General features: G+C 38.9%; 1 protein-coding gene and 1 long non-coding RNA gene across 23 annotated transcripts in view; both read right to left on the bottom strand.

Moving 5' to 3' along the window:
* Positions 1–12626, bottom strand: part of TRIM2 (tripartite motif containing 2) — an 88896-nt gene that overhangs the window by 4771 nt on the left and 71499 nt on the right. For 12 of the 22 annotated variants that reach the window (XM_030271494.4, XM_030271489.4, XM_012573441.5 and 9 more), the window contains 4 exons: positions 11964–12131; positions 5065–5245; positions 3352–3422; positions 669–809 (listed from right to left, as the gene is read on the bottom strand). In XM_030271494.4, the coding sequence (XP_030127354.1) occupies positions 669–809; positions 3352–3422; positions 5065–5245; positions 11964–12131 (561 nt within the window). The remainder of the gene's footprint in view (positions 1–668; positions 810–3351; positions 3423–5064; positions 5246–11963; positions 12132–12626) is intronic. The other 10 variants (XM_030271504.4, XM_030271498.4, XM_030271500.4 and 7 more) reach the window with 1 other exon arrangement.
* Positions 10605–11957, bottom strand: LOC140683967 (uncharacterized). The gene is made up of 2 exons (XR_012055682.1): positions 11129–11957; positions 10605–11095 (listed from the first exon to the last, which is right to left on the bottom strand). It is a non-coding gene; the product is annotated as an uncharacterized lncRNA (long non-coding RNA).

Here is a 12626-nt window from a genome sequence, read left to right on the forward strand (position 1 = left end):
ACTCAACCAACACCTTGTTTTCCTAACAAATATCACTGTTGTGGCTAGCCTGATTCTTAAGTTCCCACACAGAGAAAACCAGGAATTTGCTTACCCTGTTGACAGCACTTCCTGAGAACAACTCATAAGCAGCTCCCTCAGGTTTATATTCAGTGGAAATAATGCATACACTTATTTATTAGGTATTTTTTGGCAAACAAGAAGACCTTGTGATTAGCACTTAAAAAGAGTGCAACTCTCATAACTTGAAAGCAGAATAATTTCTCAACATTTAAAAAAGAGGATAAAAATCTGCTGCATTCACATATTTTGCATTTTCATATTTTCCACTATGTCTCTGATCTTCTGTTATGGTGACTATAAATTACTATAATGTCAGCAATGCTTGGAAGTCTCTTAAGTCATCAAGTAACTTTGAGGGAACTACTTGGTCCCAAAATCCTTGGTCATAGTGGCCATCAGAGCTGCCAGCAGTCGCAATGAAAAGCTGATGGTCTACCACCACCAGGTCTGAAAGTGGACAATGAGGCATATAAAGGATGGTGTGAGAAACCACATCACTTCTTATGTTGATGGTGTTTCTTGGGTCTTGGGCAGTCTGAAGGCCAGAGTTAGCAACCCTTTTTTTTTTTTTTAATCAAGCACCTTTGAAATACAGAAATTTTTACCTGTATTCGGCTGTTTCCCCAATCTGCTACAATAATATTTCCATTAGAATCTACTGCTACTCCAGTTGGTGCATTAAATTGCCCATTTCCTTCTCCATTTGATCCAAACTTCAGCATGAACTCTCCCTCCTGGTTAAAGACCTGTATGGGTTAACACAACAACCTAAATATGGCATGGAATCAAGTATTAGTAATCTAGTGCTACCAGCTCACCTGCTAATTAAACGAGGAATTAAAGAATTCCTAGGCACACACAGCCCCAACACACACACACAAGATGGGAGAAAAGGTACCCATCTCCTCCTTCACTCCATTACACCATATAGCATTTCCCTTCTCACTTAAGATCTGATTTATCTCAGATATGGAGGCAAAGAGGCCCAGAATTCTTCTGCAGCTAATGCATCTTGAAATGAAAAGAGCTGAATGCAGATGCAGCACTGGGTTCTTTGTTTCTTTGGAACTGAAACACAATGGAACAGATGCTCTCTTCTCTGCTTCCATAATCTAACACACATTGCAAATCATGGCATGCTGCTCTATGTATACAGTTCAGCAACTGAATTCTCTGTGATGGTAACAGGTTTAGACAGCAGAAAGATGGAGCTGATCAATGACTGTTCTGTCATCAGTGACCTGGATGCACCAATGGGACCTAACAAGACAAAAAATTTGTCATTTACATAGTACACAGCCATCTCTAAAATATTTTCGTCCATCTTGGATCCAGCTGCAGCACAAGGTCCGACAGTGTTCTTAGAGACTGACTGTGGCTTGCACAAGAAAATGCAAAGACCTGACAAGTGCCAAGTGCACACTGCAGTGCTGATAAGTTGGAAGATGTCAGGGAATTATTGTGTTCTCGAACACCCACAGTGAACAGAGAAAAAACATTTGGGGAAGGAAATTAATGAAGTACCAAGTTAGTGCCTCAGATGATTAAAGAAAATAATAATAATTAAAAAATCCAACTAATGAAAAAAATAGACAAAAATATATTGCTCTCTCCCTGGGCTGAAGTGACCAAATGAGAGAGAAGCCTACATTGCACAGGATTTTCCATAAAAAGATGCCTGAGGGAAGGAACATCCTTGAAGGTTAATGGGGGTGGGAGAAAAATGTTGCTGAGTGAGCTTGCTTAATTCAAGACACTGGTGGCAGGAAGCAGCTTTGGGACTCATAAGAGTGAAATGAATTTATTTAGTTATTTATAAACTAATTTATTATTTAAAAGAAGATGTACTCTCTGCTCTCAGATTATAAAGTCTCCAGAGTGTCAATAGTTATATCTACCAATTTAGAGAACACTACAGAAATAAGAATCTTTTCCTGTTATTACCAAATTGTAACAAGTAACATTTGTATCCCATTGAGTCACACAGGGACAGATGGGACACTCTGTTCTCATTAAAAATTTAACAATTACAAATCCTCTAGGACACCACACTTTTTATATTTCTTCACTTGCTTTTTTTCATTTCAGTTTGCCCCTTGCTGTTAAGCCTCTTCTTGTTACCAGGCAAACCTTGCTTGTAAGAGGTAATTTATGGAGTCATAGGCCTCCTGCTGCTTTAGGGCTCCTGCAGCAGAGTCTTGGTTTGTGTCTTGTAATCCAAACCACAAGCTGCTACTTCCTCACCAATTCCAAAAGGATACACAAGTAAGGTTGCTATTCCAGACCTAGGAGATTCAGCTCAGGACACAAAGGTGTCTACGCTAAGGCAGCAACTTCCTATTTCAGGTGAATATATAAAATTTATTTTTTCAATTAGAAACAGTGAAGAACTAGACTGATGGTTCATCTGTCTGTTCAGTCAAAATAGGCATTAGGTGAAATGCCAGGGATATTATTTTGTAGGTGTGTGGGACTGCCATACATGTCCTGAGAGCCCAGGTAGAACAGCATCCTGCCTCTGTCCTCCTGCTGCTCTCTCCTGTAGAGGGAGGGCACGAGAGCCCACATAGGAGGTGTAGGAAAGGAAATGCCTGAGAACAAACACACACAGGTGAGGCATTTCTGAAATGGCCTGTATCTCCTTTACAGACATTTGCCAACACATCTCAGCATGTTTCCTTGGTTTGGTTTATTACTGGGACAAACAAACTTCCTATCATACCATGACTTTTAGCAGGCTTAGAGTCAGGACTTTCCATGAGTGTAAAGACAAGTGGCCAGTTCTGCCCAGTGCAGGAGGCACTGAATGAAAACCAATAATTACATGGGTTTTAAGAGAATGAGGTTGTAAAATGGGTCCAGTACTCTTAAAGCTTATAGGTATGTAATTTAAAGACTGTCATGTATCTTTACTGTGTTATAATTTTACAACTAGAAATGTGGAAAGCTTTTACTGGGAAATTCAAAAGCCAGACTTTTAAAGGAAGACAGTACACAGGGTCAATAAGAGTTTGGTAGAGGGCTACTAAAAATAAGTTAAAATTATTTACTTATGTTTAAGCCAGTAAATTAGAGACCATTATGGTGACACCAAAGGCAATGGACTATATCTTCACTAAGCGATGCACTGCATGCAAAGTTCTCTGAAAGCACTGTCCCTACAGCAGAGCTATATCACACTCCTTATATGGAGTGTGATTGCTTTGGTTTTAACAATACATTGTTTTCCCCAAGAAAGAATCATAATAAAATTAAAGTGGCAACTTGGAAAGTTGCCATTGACAGTACCTTGACAGAATGGTTATGAAAATCAGTAATGATAATTTCATTGTTGCTGTTTACAGCTGCAAAATGAGGACCTGCAATGCAGAAAAAGAAGAAGAAAAAAAATAGTAATACCATTAAAATAAAAAGTATGGTTAAATTAAAAAAAAAATTCATCCTGCCAGCATATTATGTTTGGCTTCTGAGCAATAGTAGTCCAAGTGGGAATATCAATTTCAAATTAAGAGTAATTTTACTTCATGGTTTTTTTAACAGCTCAGAATGCTTTTTGTAAACACAAATAATTTATTTTTCAACCAGTTGTCAGCTATTATTACCAATAAGCATTGTTGATTTCTCCCTCTCTTGTATACATATGACTATGCAGAGATTTATGGCTTATTAACAAGACAAAACATGAAGTGCTTAAGCATAAAGTTGTGTATACACTGAAAATAGTTATCAAAAATGTTCCTGTAAATTCTTAATCAAAATATTTTATGCACTATGTACTCACATCTTATAAGCATTTGACTAACGAGTTTTAGGATAAATAAAATTACTTAGAAGACCACTGTCAGGAAAAAAAAGGGCTTTTTTTGCTTTACATTGTGTATTGAAATATGTGTGCAAATTTGAGTAAAAAACAAATGGTAGCTTGAAAACAGGCAAGTACTCAAATTAAAACACTTGATGTTATTTTGAGTTATTAGCAGAACAGAATTCAGTTTCAGTTTTCACAGTATATCAGGGTAAACTATAAAAAAGTGAAAATTTTTGCATTGAAAACATTCAAGTATTGACAATTTACTTGTCTTCTGTAGCTTATCAGCAAGAACAAGTGATATATTTCTCAAATGCACTGTTAGGAAGTATTTGCCTACTTATTTTCAGGAGGTGTTTATGCAAATTTTCAAATGAAAAGAAATTGAGATACGCAAAAAATTTAGCTGTGTTAGAGCTGAAGCTTTCAAATTATATACATTATGCCATAACACATTGCAAGAGATCTCAAGATAAAAACACATTGATGCTATTCCTTTCTTTCACTGTGAACCAGTCAAAATATCAGCTCAACGAAACTACATAATAAAAATGACCCAACACCTGTAAAATGACCTGCATTCCTAATTTTGCATCTTTATTTCAAATTTTGAAAGAACAGCTATTCACTTAAAATGTATCAGTGGGGTTGTTCTGTTTTTTTTAACTTAAATGCATGTTCTACTTGAAAGACAGCATGTGCAAGCAGTCAGTTGAGTATAAATGGCAATTTCCCCAAAATTACACTGGCTGTTCTGTAACTCTGCCTTCCTAATCTCAATCTTAACACTACCCCATTACACTCATTTTCTAAGAGATACCATTTAGGGCATTGAGTTTTGTGTGTTTGGTGACTGGAAAGAAACACAAAGTACAGCATCTGAATTGATTGTGGCAAACAGCTTAGCGTGGCAATTACAAAGCACTTATAAAATGCTCGTTAGGATCAGTCTTTTCTTGGGTCACTGATCTGAAATGTTTCCAGGCATAGGGAGGTAGATGAAACAATCTGGTTACAGCTACATTTGCAGAACAGATGTTGCAGTCTGCTTGACCAATCAAGCAAATAGGAGCTGTATGTCTAGCAGAACCTCTCCCCTGGAGGATTAAGGAGTAGATTACAGCATCTTCAACATGCTCAAACATCATGCAAATGTGAGCAGAAGAGGCAAGAAAAGGGGATTTACATATTACCATCAAGTGTACCTGCAAACTGCTTGTCACCATTTCCTCGACTGCCGAACCTGGTGACTATTTTCCCATTTGGCTGGAAGATGAAGACACAGCATGCTTTATTGTCCACTACAATGATGTGTCCGTTACGATCCACAGAAACACCTTTAGGTCCCATGAGCTTTCCAGACCCAATTTTGGCCTAAAAGGGAAAACACAAAACAGGAAAATATGTTGGCATGATAGAAATTAGTTAGTACAGTTTAAAAATTGTATTACAGGCACAGAGAAGAATGGAGGGGCATTTTTTCATCAAAAGTTGGAAGCAATAATTTTTGTCAGCTCTTACCATGTACTTCATAATTTTTTTCTCCAGCTCAAAATAGTGTGTGCTTTCTGTATGTCTTTTCTAGACTGAAAAATCTGCAACCTCAGCAACTGAGTCCAAATATACAACTCATAAGAAATACAGTCATCAGATTTGTGTGACTTGAAAAACCTGTCAGAAACGCCTGTATATCCAGCATTAGGGTACCAGCAGGACAGGCAGACAAGCAGAAAGGAATTCTGTCTCCTACTGCATGCTGTTCCTGAGTCCAACAACCACCTTGATGTTGGACATCTTTATCACTGCCTGCATCAAAGAAGTCAGAGTTGTTGGAGCATCAGGGCTGGGTGGGATGTAGGCTATGATGTCCTCTGTTGCCTTTCTTGGGTTAGTAAGACACCAGTACCTTCTGAGTGCTCTCAGAAAGAATTTGAGCAGAGCTAAAGCTCAGGCTAACCTCTCTGCCTTCCACTAGATTCCACGTGAGATTGCTTCACTTGCTGCTTAGACACATGAAGGGGCAGCTGAAAACTGCAAAGGGGAGAGGATCATGTTGCCAAACAGCAAATGAAGCAATCTTTGAAACACTAAACAAATCAAAGCTTGTTCCTGTCTTAGGTAAATAAAATTATTTCCATCATTTTAAATAGGCCTTGTGACTACCTAAACCATCTGCTGGCATAATCAGCAACAGGAGGGGAATTGTATACAATATTTCACTGGAAAAATGTTGTTCAGTGGAGATGAGATGGATCTCATAACAGTAAATTCTTTGGAAAGACTAGAGAGCTGTCAAATCCCAAAATGCTAGAAGCATGCTTTAGGAGATTTAAAAATAAGGGATTCTTAAAAGAGGATCTAAGCAACAGAGCACGCAGAAATTGAGACCAAGCCTTCAAAGAATCCATAAGCTACCTGGGCATGTACCCAAGAAGACTCTAGGATCACCTCACAATCCATTCTGCATTTTTTACCATTCAACTCTTTTTTAGGCCAGGATTCTAGAAACTGTTTTAATCTACATAAAATCAGCTAAGATTTGACCTCTCAGTTAAAAAAGGTTGTCAATACCCAATTGCATTGGAATGGAGCAACTTGCATCCTGCTTATAGACTTTTTTTTTTAACTGATGGACAGATTTGAAAGCACTTAACTCAGGCTGGTTTCAAAAGTCCTTATTGGACAGACAATCCACCAGAGAGGCTGTGCTGAAATTACGGATTCCAGAACTTTCAGATCCTGTAGTAATTTGTGACAGACACATCCTACAAACTGAGGTTCATATCTTGGTGAAGAACATACTTTTCTGTTTGCACAAGAATTTAAATGAAATATACACTAAGATATTCATCTTATTTAGGAAACAAGGCCATCTTTCACCTCACTGCCTTTGTGGAGTGGGACAGTTCACCCCCCAAGAGCAAGCAATGCTGGGAGTCAAATAATCATTTTCGTTGGAAAAGACCTCTAGGACTGAGTCCAAGCATTAACCTGTCATATTTACCATTAGACCGCGTTCGCAACTACCACATCTACTTCTGACTTCTCTGCCCCTGTCCCCTCCTTCCTGCAATTGGTGAGTAGCAGTGGGATGGATTACAAGGCATTGAGAAAGTCCATTGCCTAGCTCATTTTTCTCATGTCCCTGATGTTTGCAAAGCAAACAGAAGGAGCTCTCCTAACCTTAGTAAGTCCCATACTCCTATTTCACAGTACATTCTTGTAGGTGGGGTTGCAGGCAAACACTAAGAATGATCCTAAAATAAAGGCACCTGGGTTCCCTGAGGATGGCTGCTACTAAGCCACTACACAACCTTTTTCAGTCTCCAGTAAAGAAAATTCCAGGGAGTAAATCTTGCAGCTTCAAGACTATGCTTAGCCAACATGCAATGATCCTCTGTCAGTTTTATGTTCATGTACATATGCTGTTATAAACTGCAAAATATTTAGGCAAAATCTACCTAATTGAATCATGCTAAAATATCCCCAGGAAAAACTATTAAAAATTATTTCGTGTTCACCAGGAGAAAGATATCAGCAGATCTACAAAATGTATTCCGTTTGCATAACAACAATGCAGTAAAGGCATAAATCAAATGCAAATCTGTAAATGTATTTCCTTTGGGGTGATTAAATCATATTCCCCTCTTGCTTTGGGATACCCATGCGGTTGTCTGCTTGAGCATTGCACCACCTCCTTACCATCTTTCCAGGATTCCTATGGAAAATGACTCAGATTCTTGAGTACAGTGTCTTCCTGCCCATATAAACACATATGGAAAAATATAACAAATAAATCACATACTATATTAATGGGCACTCAGTGCTGAGAAGAGTAATAAAAATCACTATTCTTGGGCCAGGTTTAAAATATAATTTGCAAGCAGCAATAAAGTATGCCCAGCTAGAGTTTGCAAAGCTTTTTAGTAAAAATCTGTTCCCAGTTTAGATCAAAATATGCTGATGACACATTACTGTATCTGGCTGAACATATTCTTTGTATATTTTTATTTCAGAAAGTTTCTTAGAATTATACGTTTGATTATTTAGAACAGAACATTATGAAACCCCGTCACTCCTATTAAGTGTATGAATGGAAGTATTTTAAGGCTTTTTTTCCATTAAAAATAAATATAGTATAATGAATCATGTAAACCCTTAATACAAATAATGTGTTTTATTGAATTCAGTCAGGGACATTAGGTCCCTTATTTTATAGGCTCTTAGGAATTTAGACTGGTTTTCAAGCACATGTTTATGAAGTTACCCTACCAGGTTGGAAAATATTCTACTGTCAGGTATTTCTAGAGGGGAAAAAAAAAATCAGCTAGCCTACCTAAAAATTTATGAAGACTTTTCCACTGTAGAAGTACACATGTTAGGGCTAAGTTTAACTTTACCGATCTTGCTGCTGTCTGAAAGGTTCAAGATTGTCAGGGATTAATTGAAAACATTCAACAAACCATCTTTTCCTGTTTGAGAACTTCTCTAATAAGGAGATACAGCTTTGTCACACTTTGCAATATCACACAATAAGTGGATTTATAATTCGTGGGACTGTCAAAATTCAACTGTGACTGTTTAACCACACTACCTATTCCTATTGGAACATGCAACCGGCTTCAGACAACTCTTTCCGTAATTCTGTTAGTGAGACAAGGAAGAAGTCTGACATATAAAATGTTTCCTTTAATCTTTTCACACTTATCTAAACTTGATATTGACTTGCAGAGCCCTGTTTGGTTGATAACAAGCTTGTCATCTTATATATATAGGTCTTCAAGACTAGAAAGAAAACAATTCTCTTCTCAGAAGAACAGGAATCATTCTCTTGGCTCTGTTGTCCAGTTCCTTCCCTAGGTTTGAACACCACCTGGTGAGGAGCTGGTACAGCAGCTTCAGCATGCCCTCTCTCTCTAGCCTAGTGCAGTATCTGCTGCAACAGTTTTCTTAGCAATTTCAGAGTACTTGACAGAGGAAGCCAGCAATGTTATCTGCCTTTTACAGATGAAGAAAATAAAGCACTGGGAAGTGAAATAGAAGATCACTAGTCACCCATGTGATCTGTGGCACAGCCAGAAACAGAAGCCCCAAATCCTAAGACCCAATCTGAGTCTTTATCATATCCAGGACAGTACAGCCCTTCATGTGAAGAAGCTCATGTTTTGGTGCAACCTTAAACATGAGCTCCCAGAAGTGGGAGTTTGCCCACCTCTGCCTTTATGTAAGTTTTCCAGCCTTGAGAAAACAGAACTCTGTCTTTTTTGCTGCCAGAACTAGGGAAGGTGACACTTTTCTGCCTGGCAGTGGAAGTTGCCAAGGGGTGTGTCAGTCCAGTGCTGTAATCGGGGACATGCCTGGGCCTGGCTCCAGGGAAATTTGCCTTATGGCTCACATGACTATTAAAATTCCACTAAGGGAGAGCGAGTGTAAGTAAATACAGAAGGAAGGGGACAACATCAAAAATACTTAAATTAAGCTCAAAAGAGCCCCCTGATATTGCTGAGTTAACAACTAGCAGGCCACCTGCACCAGAGGTCTTACACAGTGACTTGCAGGCACAGTCCTTTGAAGGAAAATGCCACTTTCTCTCTCTCTGTTATTTCAGCAAGTACTGCCAATTTAATCTGACAAGGCCCCTGTAAGAATTACCACTGCCAACACACAAGAAATTACAAATTTTTCCCCAGATTCCCATAGGCTAGATCTATTACAACTATGTTCTGTGCTTCCAATACATTTTATTTAATCCCATCATAGAATAATATCCTGAATTGGAAGGGACCCACAAGGATCATCGAGTCCCAGTCCTACACCATGATGCCCAATACAAGCCCCATCCCTTCATGGCACAGACTGTCCCCATATCACAGCCTCACTCTCAGTGGACATGACCTCCCAACCCTGTGTGTTGAATACAGTGTCTTCCTGTTAAGAGTTTCTCTGCAGTTCCCCCAGGCCCTGTGCTCACCGTACCTGCATCCTTCCTCCCCAGCTCAGTTCTCCAGCTACACTGTGCAGTACAAGATCCCCTGAACCAATGCTGCACCAACACAGGAGTCCCTACTCCCATTACAGCTCCTCAGTGTGGCCCTGTGCCCAGTGCCCATCTGTGTCTCCATCCCAGTGTTCCCACTGCCTTGCTCCTGCTCTCCCCATGCACTTGCTCTGCCACCTGCCTTCCACCCAGATCCTGCACTTAGCTGCTTAGGCCTACCCTCTGTATAAAAAAAAAATACCTCTACATTTATTTTTCCTCTCATAAATATGGCTTATTGCATCCAATCTAAAAATACTGTTTTATACCGTTGATGTTTCATCTCTCATTTAATCAGTCTAGTCCCAAGAGCTATGAAGTCTGATGTGTTAATTTGTAATAACCACACAAACATTGCCAACATCACACAGCTTTTGCATATTTTTTTTTTGCAATCCAACAAAAACATTGACTGAAAACAAATCTAGGCTTTACATCAGAGGAACTACATTAATAATTATTTTTTTCAATACCCGTCTCCCTGCTGGTAGTATATCACACATAGGGTTCTGGCTTCTCCAGAGCTTTTTCCTCCAGAGCTGGAATCATCCAAAATGCTGGATTTACAGCATATATTAAGGAGGCAGGAAAACAAGCCCTCCATGCTCTGAGTCCAGTTCACATTAAAGATGTTAATAATTATTTAAAACACACCTAGGATAATCAGAATATTTGGATTCTTAACTAAATTACATATTTCTTTGGGTTTGTTTTGGTGTTTTCATTTCTTTTAAGGACCTCAGCCAAAACTAAGGTTTTCCTACGTAGCTATACGTTTTCAAAATTACTGGACAAGTAAAATCATATTCTCTCTGCAAATGCAAATAATTTGTAATATTTTTTACCACTTGCATTACATTTTAGTATCATTTTATTTTAGCTTGGAGTCTATACATGATCTGGATACTTCTAGATGTGTACACACTGGTTTCTCAGATGGAGGTCACTGATAACTATGCAAGCACAAACACCTATTTGTATTTGTCACTTTGCAAAGACTGTCTAGAGAAGGGCCATTTCTTGCTGTGCACATGAGCAGCTCAGAACCTGAGCTTTTTGGTCTTTAGGCTGTCAAAATTAGCTAAACAGGCTGTATCTGTCCAATGCAGGACTCCAGAACTAAGTAACTATGGTAGAAATTTCCTTGCAGGCCCACTATCCCCATGACCAGTGAATACTTCTTGCCTCTGCCAGAGGTGGCTCTCTCTCCATCACTAGACGTGGTATCATGCAGTCAGAGAATAGCACCAAATGGAGGAAACCTTTAATTCTCTCTAGAACTGCACCTGAACCCAAGCAAAATAAATGTTGCAGCCTGGAAATCAGTGTAGTGTAGTAGCTGTTGTCTTATTTTATTCCCATTAAAGGGATTAGGGTTGCTATGAAAATATGAGGCTACTTTCCTTAGAATTTCTGATTTCTGAAACCTACAGTATCACTACTGTTCAGTTTTTTCAGTGCACAACACACCAGCTAGAACACTCTTGTCTACGCTGTAGCACTGAAAAACACACTGGGCTACCCTTCCTTGCTTTTATTACCAACAGAATCATACATAAATCATACACTGTAATTGCTGAGAAGTATGGAATAAAAGAGGAGGTCACCATCAGTCAGCAACCTTCTTTTTCTCCTCCATATGTCACTGAAGAGCTTCATGTACTCCTTGTAAGATTTTGTGTTTGTCTGTGTGCATACATATATCTGCACACACCCTTCTGTACAATCAGAGTACTAATGATGTGAAGGTTGTTGAGCTAGTCCAACTAGCCTTGCTGGCACTTGCTATCCTCGATCATAAGTTACAGAAAGGCATCTAAGCACCCAGCATGGAACATGTTGTCTCTGCTTGGTGTAACATTAGCATTACTGCTGTGATCTCCTCCTATTAATTATATCATGTGGCTGGGTCGGGGGCTTCCACATCACAACAATGGAATTTAGACTAAGCTACAGCCAAACTATGTAGTTGCTTGACAAACAGTGTTACTTTGCATTACTTTGTAAGAGTAATGAGAAGAGAAAGCTCAGGAGAATTCACATAGTAACTCGTACCTTAAATTTTCCATCTGATGAGAATATGCTAACCCATTTGTTATCATAGTCTGCAATAATGATGTCACCATTGGGATGCACAGCCACTCCTGTTGGCCGCTGCAGCTGGCCAGGAGACCTTCCTCGTATGCCAAAACGGCTTTTAAACTGACCATCATTGGAAAATATCTGTAATAGAAAACAGGACATTTAAAATTATGTCCACATATTACCATCACCTATTTCTTGGAGCTTAGATTTTAGCAAGTCACAAATCAACACTATAGTCAGGAAGAGAGCTAGGAATATGAGTCACTTTTATACAGTCCATATTTGAAAGTGATGGATCTAAATTAAGAAGACTTAATTTCAGAAAAAAAAAATCTTATTGCACTGTTTTTTCAGTGATCTCAAAGTACTTCACAAACATTAATGAATTAGCTTCACAATATCTCTCTCGGGGGAAGGAATGGCACTATTCCCTTACTAGAAATAAGGAAACTGAGGCACTGAGTGACTCAGCAGCAGTCAAACACTAAGACTGTAGAAAACATAGGAATATGTCCACTGGTTGTGTCCCCAATCCAGGTAGTCAGACACTGAAGTTCCTCTGAAGAGGCTGCAAATTACAAAGCATGAGGGTGCTGATGAATATTTGGTTCTGTCTCTTTGAAAAGGCCTGGA

The sequence above is a fragment of the Taeniopygia guttata genome, chromosome 4 (genome assembly GCF_048771995.1).
Source record: "Taeniopygia guttata chromosome 4, bTaeGut7.mat, whole genome shotgun sequence".
Lineage (NCBI taxonomy): Eukaryota > Metazoa > Chordata > Aves > Passeriformes > Estrildidae > Taeniopygia > Taeniopygia guttata.